The sequence below is a fragment of the Hakea prostrata genome, chromosome 2 (genome assembly GCF_041222555.1).
Source record: "Hakea prostrata isolate BN-2017 chromosome 2, UWA_Hpros_2, whole genome shotgun sequence".
NCBI classification, from domain to species: Eukaryota; Viridiplantae; Streptophyta; class Magnoliopsida; order Proteales; family Proteaceae; genus Hakea; species Hakea prostrata.
In genome coordinates, this window is record NC_142601.1 from 37606817 (window position 1) to 37630736 (window position 23920).

The 23920-nt window shown below is 41.1% G+C and overlaps 1 protein-coding gene across 1 annotated transcript in view; it reads left to right on the forward strand.

The window, feature by feature from the left end:
• Positions 1–6961: 6961 nt before the first annotated feature.
• Positions 6962–23920, forward strand: part of LOC149024303 (protein DOUBLE-STRAND BREAK FORMATION-like) — a 29013-nt gene continuing 12054 nt past the window's right edge. Inside the window, exons 1-3 of the mRNA XM_089142924.1 lie at positions 6962–7165; positions 7287–7494; positions 16193–16336. Of these exons, the coding sequence (XP_088999050.1) occupies positions 7056–7165; positions 7287–7494; positions 16193–16336 (462 nt within the window). The 5' untranslated portion in view covers positions 6962–7055. The remainder of the gene's footprint in view (positions 7166–7286; positions 7495–16192; positions 16337–23920) is intronic.

Below are 23920 nucleotides of genomic sequence, written 5' to 3' on the forward strand. Positions count from 1 at the left end.
ACCGATGCCTTTACTTAAGGATAATTCAAAAATTCAATAAGTCTTGAAGGAACTTACTCGGGTTTTAAACCGACGCCTTGCAAAAGGAACTCACTCGGATTTTCATCCGATGCCTCGACTTAAGAAAGTCCAAAAATTTCCATAAGTGTTGAAGGACCCACACGAATTTTCATCCGATGCCTTATAGTTGGATCTTTCTCTTGAATGTGGTGTATGATGCCCCCCAATCAAAAGATAGTTTGTTGAAAGCCAAAAATTGCATTGATTGAGTTGAAAATGATTACATCGCGAACAAAATTGAAATCATCCTCAAGGATAAAACTTTTTGAGATGCCTAGCATTCCACGAACGATCCAACTCTTTCTCGGGTGTTGATGTTCTTCAGCCTCGTAAGCTCCCCGAACCGACCGGTTTCACAACCATATAAGGTCCTTCCCGAGGGAAGGGTCTATTTTCTTTGGTGACGCGGGTCGGAAGCTAGGGTGTTTCTCAACACCAAATCTCCAGCTAAGTACTGACGATTCTTCACTCGAGTATTATAATGAGACGCTATCCTTCTTTGATAATGTTGAGTTCGTGCTATTGCCTTTGCCCGAACTTCGTCCAACAAATCAAGACTATCAAGCAGCCCTTGTTCATTTGCTTTGGGGGTATGCCACTGAGGGCATACGATGCTCGATCATATATGTTCCACAGAATTGCTCAAATTGTGGACAATCGAACCGAGTACCATGGTCGGTGACAATAATCTTTGGAATCCCAAAGCGATATATGATTGATTCAAGCACAAATCTCTCCACTTTTTTCTCAGGAATTGCCACTAGTGCCATCGGCTTCTACCCATTTTGTGAAGTAATCAATTGCTACTATCAGATATTCCCGTCCTCCTGATGCCTTGGTGAATTTGCCCATGATATCAATTCCCCACATTGCAAAGGGAATGGGATTTAGAATTGAAGTCATAGTTTTCGCCGGGCGCTTCGATACTGTAGCATGAATTTGACAGTTACCACATCGACGAACGTATTCCATAACAGCCTCTTGGACCTTAGGCCAATATAACCCAAGTCTCAGAATTTTGTGAGCTAGGGCTCGTCCACCCATGTGAGCTCCACAAATTCCTTCATGAACCTCAGCCAAAGCTGATTTTGCTCCTTCGGGGCCTATACATCTCATAAGGGGTCCAAGCATAAGATCTTTTGTATAGTCTCCCATTCCGAATGACAAATCTAGCTCATCGAATCTTGATCAACCTTGCCTCTACCGGATCCTCGGGTAATTTGTCATCCCTTAGATACTCGATTATTGGATCCATCCAAGCAACGTTCGCTTCAATATAAGAAATTTCTTTCTCATGATAACTTGGAAAAGTTATCTCTTCAATGTAGACCGAAGGGTCTATATTCTTTTCCTTGGCATTGGCTAGTCGGGATAGCTCATCCGCCATCGAATTTTCATTCCTCGAAATCTCGAGATATCTTCAAATTCGAAATTGGTTTTGAAATGCCTACACTATCTCTTGATATTTCGCAAGCGTGGTTCTTTAATACCATACTCCCCCTGGACTTGGTTGACTATAAGTTGAGAGTCACTATAAATAGTAACATCTGTAATAGCTAATGCCTTTGACAACCGAAGTCCCGCTATCGTAGCCTCATATTCTCGCTTCGTTATTACTTGCGTCAAATGCGAATCTCAAAGCATATCGAATAATAAATCCCGCTGGACTTTTTAATAGAATTCCAGCTCCTGCTCCATCTTTATTACTCGAACCATCCACATGTACCTCACAAGTGGTTGGTATAATGGGATCCTCAATGGTGGGTTCCACCGGTGCAGTAGTTTCTACTACAAAGTCGGCTAATGCCCGAGCCTTGATTGCGGTTCTGGGGCTTAAAGCTCACTTGGAACTCGCCGAGTTCAACCGACCAGACACCATCCTTCCGCACAAATCAGGTTTGTTAAGAACTTTACTAAGAGGAAAAGTTGTAAATACCTCAATTGGATGAGCCTGAAAATATGGCCTTAGCTTCCCGGCGGCCATCATGAGAGCCAGAGCTCGCTTCTCAATCGTGAATATCTTGTCTCCGCATCTAGCAACACGTGGCTTACATAGTAAATCGGCCATTGTTTTTTATCTTTTTCACGAACAAGTACCGCACCGACCGCCGAAAGGGACGTCGCTAGATATAGCTGTAATATTTCCCCCTCTCTCCCGGTCCGGGACAGATCGGTGGTTGTCCAAGTGCTTCTTTTAATTCCTCGAAAGCTTCTCTCGGCACTCTTCGGTCCACTTTGCTTCCTTATCGCCCTTCGAGGTCTTTAAGTGCCTTGAAGAAAGGCAAACATTTTTCTCCGCACTTGGAGATGAATCGATTTAAAGCAAAGAACTCTCCCCGTTAAACACTATACATCCCGAACAGTTTTGGGAGCCTCCATATCAATCGAGCTTGTATTTTGGCAGGATTAGCCTCAATTCCCCTCTCGTGATACCATGAAGCCCAAAAATTTGCCCGAGGAGACTCCAAAGGCACATTTTTCTCGGGTTTAGCTTCATTTGATGTTTCCGCAAGATCGAGAATACCTCACCAAATCTGCAATATGATTTGCTTTTGTAAAGCTTTTCACTAGCATGTCGTCAACATAAGCTTCAACATTCTTTCCAATCAGCTCTTTGAAAATCTTGTTGACGGCCCTCTCGATATGTTGCTCCCGCATTCTTCGAGCCAAAAGGCATGACCTTGTAATAATAGCTCTCACGATCAGTCATGAAAGCCGTATACTTCTCATCCTCCTTATTCATAAGGATCTGATTATACCTCGAGTAGGCATCCATGAAACTTAAAGTTTCATATCCTGCAATCACATCTATCAAGAGGTCAATCCGAGGCAACGGGTAGCAATCTTTTGGGCAAGCTTTGTTAAGATCTCGTGTAGTCCGTACACATCCTCCACTTCCCATTCGCCTTTTTTACCATTACCACGTTGGCCAACCAAGTTGGGCACTCAATTGGTTCTATGAAACCAGAATTCTTAAGTTTTTCAACTTCGCTTCGAACGGCTTCATACTTTTCAATGGAGAAATTTCTTCTTTTTCTCGTATCACCGGTTTCGCCTTAGGGTCTATCCGAGTTTGTGCTCTCGCAATGGCCCGATCGATTCCGGGCATGTCCTCAAACAGACCTTGCAAATACATCTTTATTCTGCCTGAAGAAAAACTTCAACTCATCTTTAAATTCTTCCATTGCTCGGACCCGATATAAGTAATCTTTTTCTCATCCTCGGTACACACCTGGATTTGTTCCAGCTTCTCCACCGGTTCGGGTCTTTGCATCTCTGTCTCTTCCGGATCATCTCAAACTTCTATGGGGAGGGGGCAGTTACCTTCCTCGGGCCCTCCTTGTCTTTTAAATAGGCAACATAACACCGCCGAGAGATCTTCTCGGGTCGAGGAGACTTAACCAATTCCCATATCAGTCGGGAATTTTATCTTCTGAGTGCTTTGTCGAAACAATAGCACCTATCTTCGATAAAGATGGTCGCCCGAAGATCATATTATAAGTCTGGCAGTTCCCGAACCACCAAAAAATTGATTCGGACAGCTTGTTTCCTTAGGAAAACTTCCAATGGATAAATCCAACCGGACCGATCCTTCCGCCACCGCAGATGACCCCGCAAAACCATATAGATGTGTGGATGAAGGTTTCATCAAGTCCCGATCCACCTTCAATTTTTGATACACCTCGTAGGAAATTAGGTCACTGCAGACTCGTATCAATCAAAACTCTATGCGCTTCCCGTCGTGCAATCTCTACCTTGATGACTATAGCATCATCATGAGGTAAACAAACATCTCTTTCGTCTTCCTCGCTAAAGGTGATAGAATCTTCACCATTCAGCTTCTTCCGCTTCGCGTCTCTCCGGTTCCAACAAATTTGGATTTTGTTTTCGACTCCGGAGTGATTCGGGCTCTGGTCCCCCGAAGATGGTAAGGATCGGTGACCGAGTAGCTTCAATCACCTCCTTGCCTTTATTAGACTTCGGGGCCTCCCTTGATCGTTCCGAACTAACCGAACGATCCCTTTTAGGAGCAGCCGCACGTGGCTCACGTGGCTCCTCCCTTCTTCTCGCTAACGAAACCGGACAGATGTCCCCGAGATATTAATCTCTCAATATCCGCCTTCGTATGACGACAGTCATTAGTATAATGACCATAGTCCTTGTGGAATCGGCAATACTTTTCTTGATCCCGTCGCTCTCCGGGTTTCAAAAGAATTTTAGGCGGCCACTTCAAAATATTTTTTCTTTTGAGGATATTTAAAATATCAGCCCGAGGAGCATTCAATGGAGTGTACTCACTTTTACCGGGGGACCTTTGGCGCCAAGGCTGAGATTTTCCAACCCGATCACGAACATTTTTCTTTGGCCTCTCGCTTCGCTTCGTCAGAGCCTTCTGTTCCTTATTGGAGACCTTATTATCTCCTTGGCGCGCATCTAGAATCTCCATGACTTCAGCCTCGCTTCGGCATCTTTGTACCAACTCAAGCATAAGTCGCAGGCATATCCCGTAGTAATAACTCCAGGAGTTTCCGATTAGTGAGTCCCGTGAATAGAGCAGTTTTGGCTACTTGTTCATCCAAATTTTCTATCTCCATCGTCACTTTGTTGAATCCTTTCGGAAACTCTCCGATTGATTCGCTCTTTCCTTGTTTGACAAGAAACAAGGTTTCTTCCGTTTTCTTGACCTCGTATTCCACTGCGAATTGCCCTATGAATTGGCCCGCCAATTCGTCAAAGTTTACGATCCTTCCGAGGGGAGGTTCGAAACCACTTTTGTGCTGCTCCATTAAGTGATGAACCAAAAACCCCGCATAAAATTTCATCGAATTACTCGAAATCGCCATGGTCCGTTGGTAATAGCCGATGTGAGCGTTGGATCTCCGGAGCCATCGAATGTTGAAAAGGTAGGCAAACGGAAGTTACGGGGAAATTGATATCCCGCAATTGGCTCGGCAAAGGGAGTCTTCCGAATGACTGAGTAAATATCCTCAGTTATTCTTCCCTTAGCCAACCGCCTTAATTTCTCATTGATGTTGGCCAATTCCCGACCAATCTGGGTCGGGTGATCTTCAAGCAATATGATCACGACCTCGATTAACACGATCATCCCGTGCTACTCGATCATCACGAACAGCCCGTCCTTCCCGAGCATTCCTCTCGTCGCGAATCGCTCGATCATCACGAACGGTTCTTTTCGACAGTGGGTGAGTGAGTTCTTACCCTTGTATCCAACCTTGTGTTTGAATCAGTTGTACTCTCTTGCGATCTGTCGAACCGATTGTCTCGCCTCGGTTGATCATCGATCCTCCTAAGTCCTCGGTCTCCTTCATGGAAATTCTGATCGATATTCCGGTCTTCAGCCAATCTCTCGGTCACGTGGCAATGCACGTCTCCCCGAATCGCGCCGATCGGGCTCTTGTGGTAAAACCACTCGTCCGGTGAGCATGCGGAGTGCTTGGCTCACCTCCAAGAGTTGAATCTTTACCCGATCCAATTGATCTTGGATTGTATCAGAGGAGGATTACGTCCTCCCCGACCACCATCTACCTCGATAGGATTTTGGCTTTCCTGGGAATATCCGGATTATTCACTCCAGTGGATCCGAACACCGGAAGTGCGTTGTGCAAGCGGCTGCTGCTGATCTAGTCACCATGGCTTTTCAAGTTGTTTCCCACAGACGGCGCCAATTGATGCGTCCAAAATCTGCTTAGCCCTTAGATCTCCTCGTGATGTCCTGCAAAACGAAAGCGTCAGATGTGGCCCGACCGCTGGGGTCGGGAGTCCACCTCCGAAGGCTAAGTCGCTTGATGAACTTAATCACAAACGGCTCGCTAGAAGCGCAGAGCTTAAGGAATGAAGAATCGGGAAAGGTGATCTAGATAGCGGATCGCTCGATAGTTTAGGTCTATCGTATGTATCCGAACCCGAGTCTCAGATAGTATTCTTTTCGATCCCCTCACCTTGTATGGTAGTGAGGTTTATATAGAGTGTACCTTCGAATCTCCTTCGTTGGATGCACTTGAGCCTTCTTCGGGTAGTCGTTGGATCTTAACAGTTAGATCCGTTGAGCAATGGACTTCTACTAGTTTGGACTACTAGAGGACTCCTGAGATAACCTTTAGGTTATGTGATGATTATCCCTTCGATAATGATTATCTGCAGCTGTCAATTCGAGTCTTCCATTATTAGGGTGATTACCCTAATCCATAAGTAGGATTAGGGCGCGCTTGCAGCCGAATAAGCTTTCTTCTTCAGCAAGCCATCTTCCGGATCTGGTTCGCTCGGGAGCGAGTCGGATCTCTCCGTCTCGACCGGGGTCGAGGGTCGGACCGTGATGAACCCGGTTCTGATCATAATCTCACCATATCACTTTTAAACACAGATGACCTGAAATTTTTACTTTTGATTTTTTTTTCTTTCAATATTTGCAAGTGTGCTCCACCACTTTTGTAGGGTGAGGAAGTATGCGTTTGATATTGTTTCCGTTTTGAGAGACCAGCTCTTATGCAAAACCATTTTTTAATGTTTCTGTGCTAAAATACCGTTATTTGCTTAAAAATAGGCGTTTGATAAATCTGTTCTAAAAATATTTTCAACACACTATAAGAATAAGTTTGTGTTTGATAAACTCTTTTTAAGGTTTCAATTTGAACCAATTTTATCATCTCCGTTTTTGTTCTTTGGTATAAACATCACCTCTGTTTTTTATGTTTTCGCAAAATGCGTTGTTTTTTTTCTTTGGTATAAACATCACCTCTGTTTTTTATGTTTTCGCAAAATGCATTCTTTATAATGCTTTTCTGATCAGTCTGCTCTTAAAGTACAGAAGAACGAACCGTTTTAATTAACGCCTTTATCCCACTTTTCCGTTCTCAAAGAACAGAAGAAGAACGCCAAAAACATCTTTTATGAACGTTACCGAACGCGCCCAAAGAACACATTGCCTTTCCCTACGTTGCGGTGATAGACTCCCCATGACCAGCCGACTGATTTAAATGAAAAGCGGCAAAGCGGCAAAGCTCATTTCCCTCTACGACACTTTTCAAATGTCAGGAACGGTCGCGGACAGAACATCCTTCTTTCGTTCCCAAATTGAAGACCGAAGGTCTCTTTCTTTTGCTTCGAATCTCCAATTCTTGTCTGTACCTTCACATCATTATTCGAGGTTCCCATTCAAATTCTTCGTTTACTTCGTCTTTTATAAATCTCTGCGGATTATTTCGCAGGTTAAACGACGGAGCTCTTCGAATTCTGGAGTCTGTTTTGACATCGAAAGATGTCAAGTCATTGCTTGAAATTCGATCCGGCTTGTTAAAATTTATAAACTGTGAACTTGCTTGTATTCTTCAAGAGATCGCTGAGAAATCCGTCGAACAGAAGCTTTCCGTCCTTGAATTCTTCGTTCGTACCTTCGCTCTTGCAGGCGATGTGGAGGCAAGTGTTCTTTCCGTCCGTGAATTATTCATGGTTTTGCGAACTTATTTCGTTCTCCTTTCCCCTCGTACTTTGCAGTTTAGTTTTCTATTTTAGGTGAATGGAGATTTTACTATTCTTTTGGAGTGGATTTAACTCCCTGCTTTTTTGGCTGGATACTTTGAGTTGACTAACGATACTTGGAGCAATTTAAAAATGAGTTAATCATAAATCATATTTTTCGTTGATTTCAGTTTGTTAACTCTATATTTGAGTATTTTTCGTTGATTTCAGTTTGCTAACTCTATATTTGAGTTAACCGTTTGTAAAAATTAATCACTGTCAAACTATTTCCATTTGAAAAATCATTTCTGGTGAAGAATCTAGAATTGCTACTGTCAGACTCTTCTAGCCTATTTCAATTTTAATCTGGTTTGGATATTCTATAATGCTTATAACCAGGAGAGGATCCAGGAATTACCCTTTCCCACATATAATTAGTTGTGTAAATTATACTCGAAAGGTGATATATTTATTGTGCCATATGAACTCTTTTGGGTTGAATCGTTAATGTGTCCACACATTTTAAGCAAAAGTAATTTACCTAGTGACAACATAGGTAATTCCAATTCAATATCCCTCTAGGTGTGCACTTTAAGAAAGCATACCTTATGTTAGCCAATGATTTAGATTTTGAGTCACCAAATAATGTTGTAGAAAGTCTTCTTATATCATGCAGTGAAGAAAGCTGTATTAGTATCTTCCCTAAAGTTCACGAGAATGTGGATTAGTGATCATTTGGATTCAGATGCAAGAAAGGCTTTAAAAGGGTATTTTGTTTTTCACCTGTGGGGCTGAATTTGTTAAATGACATGAACACCCTGAAGCAAGGTAAGTTGTTAGTGACTGAGTACATGGCCAAATGTAATTAACTATAACTTAGGAGCTATACTCTCGAGGATGTTGAGCAAACACTATTCAGACTCCTTACTGGGCTCAACTTCGACATCTTGTCATGACTAGCACTTCACTAGGAGCAAGATGCCCCTTAAACCTTTCAGGTAGCTCTTGAATTTGAGACATCTACAGGGAGTTCACCCCAAAAGAAGAGCTTCTAGCATAGGGAATCTAACTATTGAAGGTCAATCCCTAATACAATCAATTTGGGAATCTTATTAATCCAAATCTCAATTTGACACCAACAAGGGTAAACGCATCTTGGTTGCTGCCCCCACGAAAACTTGTCCAACATCAATCTGTTAAATGCTAGGGATTTGGACACATTGCTATAGAATGTCCCAATAGAAGTCTTTACCATGGAAATCTTGAGTAAGATGATACTTAGAAACCTTTGTACGGGGACCATGAACCAGATGAGAACATGTTAGATGAGCAACTTGCTGTGGTTAATGGTTCTAAGCTTTGAGTTATGCAGTGCACAACTTTAAAATCCAAGGAGAACAATGATTGGTAACAGATCAATATTCTCGTCACTTACGCCTGCCATTAGGGTAAGAACTATCATGTTGCCATTAAGGATAGCTTCATGGATGTAGTTACCTGAAGTGGCCCCTCCATCATCACCGCCATCGCCATCATCACCGCCATTGTCATCATCACCACCATCGTCGTCATCGCCGGAGGCCTGAGTCACCTCATCCTTAGTGTCGGATCAGAGAATCAAATCCTCACTTTGGGTGGATGCACTAGGGTGTGGCACGAAAGGACGGGCGGGCTCTGCATGTGCCCTCCCCTCCTGGGCCATGAAGTCATCCACATCAGCCCCCATCTCCTCTGTAATCTGCCTACTGGGACGACCTCCCTCCTCATCCAGCAATGCCTCTCCACTGTCCCTGATCCAGTCAACTAATGGGTTATCATCATCATCCATCTCAAATATATCGGCCAACTCGATATTGGTGCTCTCTCTGTCCATCCCCTATCTAATATGATCCTCTCTCAGTCTCATATTATAGTGTATGTAGACAAGGTCCTCTAGACGCTTCACACCCAATCGGTTGCGCCTCTTCGAGTGAATGAGGCTAAAGGTGCTCCAGTTTCGCTCACAATCAGTGGCAGAACATGTTTGGGAGAGCACTTTGCTTGCAATCCTACTCAAGTGGTGTGAATCACGTCCAAATTGCAACCACTACTCAGCTGCAACAAACATAGACTCCAAGTCATTTTAATACTTAAATAACTAAATTAAAGATATAATATAATAATTAAATGTATAATGAAATAAATGAATGAACTTACTCACAAGGGCGGTTTCCCGTCCCAATACGGCCACAGCACGACCGAAGCTCCCAGTGGCAAGCCTTTATCTCATATATAAAGAGAAAAAACAATAACTAGTTAGGTTAATGACTTAGTATAAAACTATGAATTGTGAATATCAAATGATTCAAATCACTATCTCACCTCCATAAGGATGACTGCTTGTTTAGCTGAATCCAGTTCGAACTTCTCCACTACAGTTTGGACAGCATCCATCAAATTTTGGCTCATCCCAAGATTGTCCTTGTAATGGTACTTGGCTCATCTCAACTTGTTGCTTCATCTTCTCTACTGCAGCAAATATGTGTGCTAGAGTAGGTTTTCTCTGCTGATCTACCATCCTCAACACATTCACCATAGGCTCAAGGATCTTCACCACTATCCTCACATTATGCCAGAAAGTCTCATTGAGTATGGTCAACTGTGCTCTCCTTCCTCCCACTGATGAAGAACCCTCCCAGTTAAACCACTCCTCTGATGCAAACATACTCCTAAGGCCAGTCTTCCTACTCTCAAAGCTCTGCAGTGCTATCCAATTAGTAGCAAATCTGGTTATGCCTGGCCTCACTAACTCACCTTGACACTTGTCCCTCATCATCCTTAATGCATAGCTGTGGTTATATATGAAGGTGCTAACATGTCGAGCTTGCTCCACGGTCTTCTTCACAAGCTTGACCTTTCCAATGTCCTTTAACATTAAGTCAATGCAGTGAGCAGCACAAGGAGTCCAAAAGAGCCTATATCTGTCCATCCATCAAGGCATCAAGCCATCAATACAAAGTTATAAAGTGTACATGTATATGTGTAATGTAAATATATGTATTTACAAATTAAAATTAATACTATATGTTTAAATACCTGGAGTTCTCCTGCATCTTCAACCCAGCTTTCTTGTAGTTGGAGCCATTATTGGTCACAATTTGAATCACATTTTCCACTCCAACCTCCTTCACCACTTGCTTCAATAATTTGTAAATGTATTTTGCATCCTTCTTCTCACCGGACGCATCTACTGACTTGGGAACACTGTCCTCCCATCACAATTCAACATGAAATTGATGATGGGCTATCTAGTGGGACCAGTCCAACCATCAGCCATCACAGTCACTCCATAATGATTCCACATGGGCTTTAATCCCTTAATGTACTCATTTAAGTCCTCTTTATGCTTAGGCAAATACACATTATATATCTCATATGGAGTGGGGCCCTGTACACCACTCCCAGCCTTGCTTATCTCCTCAATCATATCTCTATAATAGGGCCCCTGGGCTGTATGTTCTGGAATACTATGGTAATAGGCCCATTTAGAGAAAGCCATCCCCACTTTTTCCTTTACACTCCCCCACAAGTTCTTCACTTTCTCTTGTTTATGCATAGGGCCGGATCATTGCGAAGAATCTCAAGATCTGGATTTGTAGGATGTGCTGACAAAGCTCAACCCCTTGTAGGGGCCCATGGGATAGGAGCCTCCCGCCTCACACTCTAAGTCCTCCTCATAGGCACTTGGGAGCCACCTGTGCCTCCCATACCTACTGGCTCTTTAGAGGACCCACAACCCAGACCCCTCTGTTGCCTCCTCATGTCATCAATCCCCTGTTGCTCCCTACTCATCATCATCGCCCTCCTCAGCTGACCGGCCTTTGGATCAGGGTCACTCTGTCCTGGCTCATCCCTACCATAATCCTCAGGATCTGGAAGGTCATCTAAGCAGGCATCCTCGAACTCATCCCTCTGTGTTCTCTTCTCTTTCCTCTTTTGCTTTCCACCACTAATATATGAGGCCATTGCCCTCTTGACCTCTACGGGCACCTTTGGGCACCCTGGTTACATCCCGTAGCAACCAGCTAGATGTAGCTTCAATCTACTGGCCCCACCACCTCCTATTTGTTTCTTACAATAATTACACTCGCTCTTCCTCCTGTTAGCTGTCAGTGGCCTCCTATGTTCCTAAGCTATATCTGACATCTTTAAAAGAGAGTGCCTGATACAAGAAACACACACTAAGTATCTTGAAAAGCTCCACAATATGCTCCAAAAATGACATACATGCTTCTAATAATAACCTCCTATTTTTAAATATAAAAAAATATATGTATAACTATATAAGTATTTTTTAATATATAAATAATTTAAAAAAAAATAAAATACACACAACTATCTTAAAATTATCCACAACATGCTCCAAAAATTGCATACATGCTTCCACTAATACTCTGCTATTTTAAAATTTAAAACAGAAATTAATTAGTTTTTTTTTAATATTTAAATATTTTTTAATTATTTAAATATATATTGAATACAGTAAAATTACATAATTAACAGAAAAAAAATGAATTCAACACCATCACAGCAATATGGTGTCTCAACTCTCACATACATTCATTTGAAGCTTATAAATGTACTATACATATACATTTTTAGCAATATACATAATTTAGTAAGTAATTTTTAATAACAGAAAAATAAAAAAATAGTAAGAAGAATAAAAAAATAATTTTGACACTACAAATTCATAGATCAACACTCTAAAGTAAACATACATAAATTTGGAAGCAATCTAACATGATTTAAGGCACAAATGAAACAAAAATAAAATAAATGAGGAAGTTGGTTACTCACCTTGTAAGATTTGAGAAAATGCACAAATGGAGGAGCAAATCAAGTGTTTGAAGGAAATGGAGTTGTAGAAATTAGCTGTAAAAGGGGATGAAAACAAGAGAAATCACAAAAAAAAAGTAAAAAACAGGTCGAAATGCAAAGGGCGATATCGCTCGGTAGGTCGAAAAATAGCGATAGGTCGATAAATGGCTCGATTTATGGCTCGATTTTGGGTATTTTATAACTTACGCAGGTATCGTTTCGGCCCGATATGGTATCAGGCAAATATTTTGACTATTGGTAGATACGAAACGATATTTTACACTTTTAGTTCCTACAACTGTATTTCGTTTCGATTTCAAAATTTGCAGACATATCAATCGATATTTCGACTATATCAATCGAATTTTGTTCCATGAGTGAACGTACTCACCTTATATTTGACTTCGCAAACTTCGAGAAAGGGATCAAAGGGCAAGTCCTAAATCACCAAAATACCCTAAAAAAACATGTATAGAACATAAGGAACAAACCCTAACGATCGGAGACGAAACAGAGAAAACTTGCTGTCACTGACTCTGTTGGTGGCTTAAAGTGAACAAGGGTCAAGCGACCAACCTTCTGCTGTACGGACATAAAACCCTAAAATTGGTCGGAAATTTTTCGTTCGAGATTGGAACCCTCATAAATTAAAATGGAAGATCAATAATAGTAAAAGAATACTATCTAGCAAGATCTAAGCATCTAACAAGGCCTTTGGATAGAAATCTATCGGATCACATAATAGGCTTAATCCGCGGATCGATTCCTAGATTTCACGGAAAGACTATAATGAATGGGGATTCATTTTAGAGATAAGAAAACAGTAGATCATGCATAGAAAACAACCTAGGAATAGATTAGAACTAAATAACAACAGTAAGAATAGATCATGGTTTCAAGCTAGGTTAAACACCGAAATCACACCGTATTGACTACGGAAAGAATAGAGTGAATAGGGATTCACTTTAAGACTGAGGATTAGAGATTAGGTCATTACAGTAGCATTAGGCCTTCCTCACAATCACGAAATTGGGTAGAAACAGAAGAAAGAAGAAGATCTAACGAGAAACAGATTGATTACTAACCTTGTAGAAGAAGAATCGATGGATAAAAACTTCGACGGATGCTTGAGGATCTTCCTTGGCTTTGAAGAGGAGGCTCTAAGGTTTTTCTCACGTTCTCCAGAGGCTTTAGAACATTATGGGACAAATTAGAACGAAATTGGAATATATAGGGCTTCAAAAACCTAATTTTCCAAAAAGTGACCAGATTGTCCTTGGGAGGGTTGGTCACTTAAAGCAACCAAGGGTAAGTGAACAAGCTTGACAATAAGGCCAAAAATAAGATTATTGGTCTCCGAAAGCCACAAGCTCCACTTGGGTCCTTCACCAACTTAAGAAAGGGTCTTACCTGGCTTTATAGGACCTTCCAAAGGTGTCATCACTGTAGTCTTGGTCCGCCTTTCTAGTCAAACTTCATTCTAATCACATAATCTTCCAAACTCACTCGGGGTTTCCATGCTGGGATCATCATCATCTACCTCCAAGGGTTCTAGGTCAGACCTCAAGGGTTCAAATTGGGGTTAGGTGGGATTTCTCTCTCTCTCTCTCTCTCTCTCTCCACTCTAATTCATTGCTTTCTTCAATTTTTTTCTTCTAATTCATTCCTTTCTTCTATTGTGATATACTAATAACTAAAGCTCACTCTGGAAATTCAGAAAGTGCATGAGTAAAGACTATCCATGGGCTGATTAAAACCTATGGGTTGAACTAAAACCTAAATGACTGCTTAAATCCAGATTGAACTCAAATAAACCCAAACAAATCCATTTGGCTACACTATAAGAAGGCCTCGATCAACGTGCACTCCAATCCATGCAGGAATTATGGATCAACTCCAGTTGATCCATGTAGAATTACATTGACCTAGTAAGCAAAATAGGATGGAGAAAGGCTATACAATAGGGGCTATATTCATCAGGGGCTGTGCTTCTCATCAAACCAAAGGACTCTACCAGTATGATAACCTGCAAACTCATCTTCCATACATATTTGTTCTCCAGTAGGTTGTTCTCTACCCTGGCACTAATGATTTAGACTGAACTGTTGTGAATGTGGACTGATTCCAATGCTAGTCATGGTCTCTTACAGTCAGTGAGCAAGTTTGACAGACAAGCTATATCATCTTTTCTGAACTTGGAGAACTGTAGTGAAAATTCTATTGGCTGGAGTGATCTGATTTTGCCAGCTACAAGCATTTCATGTGCACTCCCACCTAAATTTAAGAATGGCCAGGCCTACGGCAGAAGCATTCCTCTTGTTCAAAGCCAAATGCATTTTGTGCAAAACTAGTGAGTTCGGGAACCAGATATGCATTTAGAGCTCCTTACCATGCCCACCATTTAGCAGCAGGTGTAGGGAGGCCTGAACTGCATCATGCGGTATAGTCAACCTTCTAATGTTGCATACAATGGCATCCAAGCATGACTCCGATGTACCTATGGCTACACTGGAGTAGATGACTGTTCTTTATACTGCCATGCAACACCCAGGAACAATGCTGCTGACTGTTTTCCATTATCTATATCTGCAGCACTCTAATCCTTGTCCTTGCCAGCTTATATGCACAGGGAGCTCTACCAGCATACTGCTTTGCCCAAACAGGTTGTCTATGCTTCTGCTGGGGTTGCAACCTAGCTGCAGCTATTGCAGCTGTGACCAGAAGACCAGCAACTGTTTGCATGCTGTCCAGCAGCACAATCGTGCTACAGCCTGCCTTAGTGCCATCTGGCCCACCTTTCCTTCCACCTCTCTCCTGGCCTGCCATCTCAACTTCCACTTGGCAGCACTAACTCACCACCAACGAACTATTGGGCCCAAGTTTCAGATCACCTCACTTACTGACCATTTCAACAGATTTTCAACTGCACCAAGATTCCCTTGAGCCACCAAATTACTGCAGATGATGTCAACTGCTGCCAGCTAAGCCTGTAAATTGTCCATACATAAACTGCCAAGTTCACTAAACTGTTATCAAACTCCTGCATTGATGTTGGAACCTCTTGGCCACCTCAGAACTGTGCAAAGACATCATCATTGGATAATGTTGCAAAATTGACCACATTAATGAACTGTACATTGCCTCAGTAGCTTGAGTTTTGAGACTTCCATAATTCTCTTTACATGATTCTCTTTCCTCTTGTTTGCTGTTATTATCTCATTCTCCTTCAGTTGTAAAATTTTTAACTTATTCCTTAGTATCTGAACTTCATATTGCAGAAGTATGAATGGATATGAAGTCCTAACCCAAGATTTTTGAGAAAACAAGCTACCACAAAATACTGGCACTTGATGTCTGATCCATTTGTATAATTATCAGTCTATGTGTGATGGTTGGGTGACTTTGTTTTGTTTACAGAGTGACACTCTTCTAAATTATATACTCACCTCCATTGGAAATCAATTCCATAAATTGGTTAGTTGCAAACTTTGTGACTATTGTTTATGACTGATTTGTTTGCATACTTAATGCATTAACTCTCTTAGTACTATGTATTCCATTTTTAGTTACCACGTTCCTATTGCTGGTATATTAAGCAGAAAAGAATGATCTGTGGTAATGGTGGTGGATGTAACCCTTAGATTCATCATATATTTTCCAGTTTATTTATGTAATTCTATCAGAATTTCAAAATTTTGGCATGTTATTTCCATGAAGTAAATTTTTTTAGGTATTTTTTGCTTTATCCATTATGAATTGATGGTCCATAGTGATTTGTATACATCCTGTGTTCCAGAGTTGCTTGATGTTAAGGTATGAGGCCTTAATTCTTCGGGAATGTAATTCCACAACTCATCTCTGGCTTCATGTTTCATACAAGGAGTGGCTATCGTTTGCTGAATGTTCATTTGATAATGGATTTTACACTATCGCAGTTAAGGTAACTGGTTATCCTCTGATGCATATGTTCACACATGGTTTAATTATAAGTGTTAAAGCTGATGGAAAGAGCCCAGGTTCAGGAACAACTTTAACAAATAACATTTAGTCAATACAGGCATAAGTGTTCCATTTAAGATTTGTTTTAAACGTCGTAACGACATTAGTGAAAATTATTGACTTTTCGAATTGTAGTTTAGTGAAAAACAAAAGGGAAAACAGAATGGCGAGAGGAAGAAGATGAAAACCAGAAAAGATTCTAGGATGCCTGACTCATCATGTGTAAGCCTCCTATAGCCAATACCTTTATTTATAGGAAAGTCTAACAATTACATCTAGCATAGGAAATCAACCAAAAAGGTAACTTGGATTCTCGAATCAGTGTAGCATCAACTCGAGATCCTCCATGACCTATTCTTCCAATAATGCCCTTCGAACACTCTCCCTCAAGATGGAGCATAGAGAGTAAATATACTGTTGAATGGTCTGAGAACTTCTGGCTTGTGTCAATGAGACACATTCAGTCTTTATTTGTAATAAGAAAGAAAATTGCTGATGTGGGACTATGACAAATAATTCCCTATTGACAAGTCTACCCTTTATTTGTTAAAATTACAACACTGCCCTCTAGTTGGTGCATAAATATCTATTATGGCCAACTTGTTAGAAATATTTCCAAAAGCTCTAGGTTTTGGTCTCTTAGTGAAGATATCAGCCTTTTGGTTCTTAGATGAGACAAAGGAAATGTCAATCAGTCCAGACTTGATCTTCTCCTTAATAAATTGTCTATCAATCTCTACATGTTTGCTGCTGTCATGCGTTCTGGATTATGGGCTATTCTGATTGCTAACTTGCTATCTGAAAACAACTGTATTGGAGCTTTTGACTCTACACTCAGATCTGAAGAAGCCCTTTTAACGATAATACTTCACAGATCCCCTGTGCCATTGCTCTACGTCTGCTTCGGCACTGGACTTGGCAACAACTACCTGTTTCTTACTCCTCCAAGTCACTAAGTTTCCTCCCACATGGGTGTAGTACCCAGAGGTAGATTTCCTGTCATTTGGGCATTCTGTGCAATCCCCATCTGTGTATGCCTCGATGTTCAAGTTCCCATGAGGAGAGGTCATAATTCCTTTCCTTGGGTCTGCCTTTTGATATCTTAGAATCCGGTAGATAGCACTAGATGTGTGAAATGAGGATCATGCATGTACTAACTCACCAAGCTAAGAACGAAAGTGATGTTTGGCCTAGAATGAGACAAGTAAATCAGCTTCGTAACCAATCTTTGATAACTGGCCTTATCAACTAATTTAACTTCTTTAGCCTTCAAGTGTAAGTTAGGCTCAATGGGAGTCTCAGTAGCCTTGCATCCTAACATCCCTGTTTTTGTCAGTAAATCTAGAGTATATTTCATCTGAGAAAGAGAGAGACCATTTGCCGAGTATGCCAGTTCAATGCCCCAAAAATATATGTTTCCCATGACTTTGATTTCAAATTCAGCCCCCATGAATGCCTTTAGGTTGAAATGTCTACTCCACTATTGCCTGTGATGACAATGTCATCCATATAAACTTAAGAGTACTACTATAGTATTATGTGAGCATCAATCTTCTTAATAAGCAAGGTATGGTCAGCATTACTCTGCCTATAACTGATGGACACCGTGGCTCTTGGGGACTTTCTCAACCCATTCAGAGCATGTTTAAGTTTGCATACCTTCCCATGAGTCTCACAGTTGATGTATACCCTGGTGGTAAATACATGTATACCTCCTCTTGAATTTGCCCATAGAGTTAGGCATTCTTCACATCAAGTAGCTGAAGAAACCAACCCTAATTCACTGCACGTGAGAGCACCACACGGATTGTGTTCATTTATGCAACTGGAGCAAATGTTTCTTGATAATCAAACCCACAGGTTTGAGTGAACCCTTTGGCGACCGATCTAGCTTTGTATCTTTCTACAGTACCGTCAACTTTGTGTTTTGTGACAAACATCCATTTACACTTTGAAGTCCTTTTCACCAGATCCCCTGTTTAGTTTTTATTTTTATTTTAAAATTTCCCCCCCCCTTCTAATGCTCACATCTCTTCGTCTATGGCTTCTTTCTAGTGTGAATGAGTTAATGACTCTTGTCAGGTGCTACGAATAGGAGTAGTGGATAGGGAAGAAAGAAAGCATTGGGAAGCTGGGATAGTGACTAATATGACACAATGTTAAAGATAGGGTGCTAAGTGCATGCTCATGGTTATTTTCTAAGTGCAATTGGTAAGTTTAATTAGGGATTAGGAACTGACATAGGAATAAACTTACCAGGGCTAGTCTTTGCTGGCCCAGGAGGTGGTACATCTGACATGCTAGGCACTATAGAGGGAGCTTCAATCACTGCTGTTCTTTAATAAGATTTTAAAGAAGATTGCAATGTAAGTTGTTGCTCCCCATGCAAATCACCATCCTTGTCCATCAACCGTTATTCCTATTTGGTTACTCCATCTTCTAAATGGGTATCATCAGTAGGAGTATTGAAAGGGATTGCTATTGGGGGAATAAGAACTGGAACCTCTTCACTAGACTCATTCTCCCCCTAAAGAGGTGTAGGTGAAAAATAGGGAATGTTCTCCTGGAAAACCAAATTCATGTAAACAAAAACCATCGAGAAGGTGGATGATAACACTTTAACCCTTTTTGAGTGGCAGAATACCCAAGGAAGATACACCGTAAACCTCGAGGATCAAATTTACCATGACTGTGAGGTTTTGAGCAAGGGCAACACACCCAAAGACCTTAATTGGGACTATAAAGGAGGTAAAACCCAAAAGAACCTTAAGAGGAAGCGTTGTTCTAGGACATGGGACAACATCCAGCATAGTATTATATTTCGGCTAAATTTCGCTGTTTCACTACTTGGCGAAATGAAAACAGCTTTGACAATGATAAGTTGAAAATTTTGCCAAAATATCATAGATATATTGCCCAATGGTTGAAATCTCAGCGAAATTTCGACCGTGGAGTGATAATATCGTGATAAGGTCAATTTCTCGGCGATATATTGCCAAGATTTCGGTTTTAAAAGGCAAACTAGAATCGAAATTTTGCCACCTTTGAGCAAATTTCAATTTGGGTTCCAGAGGTTCTCTCTCTTGTTCTAGCTTGATTCTTGCCAAATTTGAGTCGATCTTCAACATTTGGGGATAGTTTTTGCATGATTCTTGCCGGTGAACGTGTGCATCACATCGATCAAGTAGCATTTCACTTGAATCATGCAGACTTTCATCTCAGAGATTACCACACTTCTCCAAACTTGATTTTTACAAAATTTATGATAGAATGTTGTTTGATGGTATGGATTTAATATATGTTGAACATCGTGGGTCGATCTACAAGCTCACGGTGTTGAAATTTTTTTTCCTCAAAAGTATTATATTTATTTATTTTTAGGCATAAAAAAAATCTTTTTTCTTATACTAAAATGTAAAAGATATACATGATATATGCCTTGTTTGAGTATGGATTTGATATATGTTGAACTCTATGGGCAGATCTACGGTCTCACGAAGTCAAAATATTTTTCCACCCAATAACAAATTAGTTTATTTATTAAAAATCTGTTTTCTTATACTAAAATGTAAAAGATATACATGATATATGCCTTGTTTGAGTATGGATTTGATATATGTTGAACTCTATGGGCAGATCTACGGTCTCACGGAGTCAAAATATTTTTCCACCCAATAGCAAATTAGTTTATTTATTAAAAATTATACATAAATAATTATGGAAAAATAGAAAAAAAGGTTTTGAAAATTATATAAAAAAATGTAATGGCTCTCTGTGTTTTTGAAGGGTTATCTACAAGGTTGCAATGCTGATTTTGGTATGGGCAGCCTATTTTCTTGCCAAAAAATTTTAAAATTCATTTTATATTTAAAAAAAATACATAGTTAAGGGAAAATTAGTAACCAGGTACACGACTTTTTCTTTGGTTGGAGAAAATTATTTTGGTGTTCTTAAGTGACTTACACATCATTTTGTATGTAGTAGTGATCATGTCTAGGAGTGGGAGTTAAAGGCAAGGTGGATCACAGGAGGCGCGTGGTTCATAGGCACAATAGAGGCACGGTGAGGCTGTACAACAGCCATAGATGCATGGGAGGGTGAGGCACAAGCACAAAGAGTAGGAGGAAGGGTTAACTTGTATGACAATATTGCTTGGTGGTGGACGAAAACAAAATCAAGACAGTGAAATTTTTGTGGTAGGAGGTTTTTGGGAGGTGGTATTAATAGGTTTAAGGCACACATCATTGTGAGTTAGAATGATGTGGTCACATGCACGGAGGCTTCAACAGAGGTAGTGAAGGCAATAGAGAAAGGGCAGGGTTAAAAGAAAACTGATAAGAGGAGAGTGGACAGAGCACTCGATGAGGCAGTCTTTGGCGTATAGAGTTGATTCGATACTTAGAAGTATATTGACCTCGTTAATGTGGGAGAGAGTAGAAGGAGAGGGAGATGAGGCGTGCGATGGCAAAGAGCAGGGCATCGTATTGGCAGGAGTAGGAGAGGGCCAGAGCTGGAGCTACAGGAGCTGGTCCCTCCAAGGCTGCAGGGACTAAAGCATTTGGATTTAGGATTAGAGCATTTTGGTCAGGGGTAAGGGGTGGTATGTTTAGCATCTTCAGTCGGTCACAGAGTCAAAGGGCCACTCCTCCATTAGCAGTTGATTATCCACAACGTTAAGACCCAATCCTAGAGTAGGATCTTGATGTTTTCAGGAGGGAACGAAGTTGCCCAAGATCACAGGTGCATGGAAGAACATGAAGGGGAAGGTTAAAGAAGTAGTGGAAAGTGGATGTTGCACGACACCATTCTAGCGAACTCAACATAGGGACTGTACTATAAGAAGATGATAGACACTATTGCATCGGCATGTCTTGAATATGCTGGCGCCACCCTTAAAAAGGTTATGACCGCTTACTTGACACAACTGAAGGAGTTGGAGGCATAGATTCGGGATATAAGACCCTTTTGGTAGATGTACGGATGCACTATTATGTTCGATGGATGAACCTGTCCAACGAAAAGATCCATTACCAACATCATGGTGTATTGTGATAGGAGGACTGTCTTCTTGAGATCTATGGATGCTAGTGGTGTTGTGAAATACCAAAACTATATCTTTGGACTCCTATAGAACGTGGTGGAGGAGGTGGGGCTGGAGAATGTTGTGTAGATCGTCATTGATAACGGCTCCAACTTTAAGAAAGTGGGTGAGATGATGATGATGTTAGCTAAGTATCATCGATTTTGGACACCCTGCGCTGCCCACTGTATCGACATCACTTTGAAGGATATTGGGAAGATCCGCATTGTCGAGGGCATAGTAGAGAAGGCTATACAGGTGACGAATCTTATGTATAATAATGTCTACGCTCTCGACATGATGAGGAGATCATGTGGTGGTGACTGAGTACAACTTGGTCGTACAAGATTTGTAACAAATTACATTGCCCTCAATAGTATCATAGAGAAGAGGATGGGCTTGAAATCAATGTTTGCATCCCAGGAGTGGTTTGATTGGAGTGGATCCAAGTTAGATAAGTGAATTTTATTCAATTATTTCATAATACAAGTTACTACACTATCTATTTAGTACTAACTTAATGTTTTTGTCAAAAGTCAAGAGCACTAATTGGCGCGCTGCATGTCTGTACGGCACAACATTCCATCGGATGATTTTTGAAGATAGGTGAGTTTTGCAGACCATGTAGCCCATTATAAAGGTCCTGCATATAGAGGACTCCTCTTTGAAGGGGTCCACTATGCCCCACCTATATGTAGCCATTCAGCTCATGAAGATTGCAATAAAGAAAGCAAACCTAAAATGCTGCAAGGTTTCCTAAACATCGTTGATAAATGATGGACCAACATCTTGTGCATCTGTTGCATAAGGATGGTAACTAAATATCTTGAGTTCTTGCCTTGCTGGTAATCCATTCGCTCTTATATAAATGAAAATCTTAAATCTAATTGTGAGTTTGTGAATTATGCAGCCTATTATCTTAACCCCAACAACCAATACAACAAACTTTTGGGGTTGGACATAGACCTACTTGAGGCCATGATGTAGTTGATTGCAAAGTTGGAGCCAAACTCGACGCTCCATTCATTCTGTAACAACGAGGTGTAGATAGTAGGCATTATGACTTAGGACTTGCATTTGATTTTTGAAAGAATTTAGCTAACTATCATTACAAATGATTGTAGACAAAGATTTTAAGGGACACAATTTGGTCCTTTGGTTCAGATGGTGCTGTGAGGAGATGGGTTAGCTCCAATCCAGGTTAGATGCGTTATTATTATTACATTTTATAGATTAATAGATTATTTGTTAAGTGTTAACTTAATATTTTTGTCATAATGCAGCTGAGTGGTGGATTCTATATGGTTCGAGTGCATTGTACCTCAGGAAATTGGCGATTAGGGTCCTCTCCTGGACTTGCTCCACCTTTGGTTGTCGAAGGAATTGGAGTACATTCAATTTGATCCACTCGAAGAGGAGTAGATTGGGGAGCTAGCGCCTTAATGATTTAGTCTTCATCCACTACAATCTTAGGTTGAAGCTGCAACACACCAGGGACTAGGAGGAGGGTAGGGGCAGCAGGATTTCATCGACCTTGCTGATATCTTTGAGATGGAATGAGATGGTGACTATCCCCTCATTGATTGGGTAATAGACATGGGTGAGCTTGCATTGGACAAGCCTGGAGGGAGGCCTAACCCAGAGATTGCTCGAGTTGTGGAGGTTGATGTTGATGTATTCATGGCATCTCGGGATGGGCAGGCACACACATAGGAGGCATCTAGTATTGTGGATGAGGATTAGATGATGGCCCCTGGAGCGCATGATGGTGAGTTTATGCCTTCGGTGCTAAGTCTGGTAGATCTAGATGACGCTCTTGCTTCAAGTTAGACTTATGATGATGATGGTGGTGATGAGGGGGATAGTGGGGATGACGGTGAGATTGCAGGTTATGAGGTGATGATGGTGATGATGACGATGACAATCATGGTGGTGGAGGACTTTGAAAGCGTATACCGGTTCTATTACCAGAGACCTAGATACACTGGGGAGAGTCACTTCACACATGCCACACAAGATGAGGATCATGGTGGGGAAGCGCATTGTGGTTATCCTCTAACCTACAACCAAAAGGGGAGGGGAAAGCAGCATTGACATGGCTATGAGGATGACACCTCATCATATGGGTCTTTTTACATCCTATGGATGTGACCAGCTTGATAGGCTTAGTGGGATCCATGAGCTTGGATGAATCCAGAGTCTCCACATCTACTTATGGGGCTTGCGGTTGTAGTCCTTATGGTGTCCCTACCGGTTATGGACATCACGGTATGAGTATCCCTTCTAGTGGCGATTAAAGTGATTATTGGTCGGGCTCAAGGGTAGAGTTAGTTGCAGAGTCCATTTTTGGATGGGATCCACCACTACCAACACCACTACACTGACCAAAGTCATATTTTATTCTGTATCCCTATTCTACGTTCCCTCAGTCAGGTGTCTCACTCT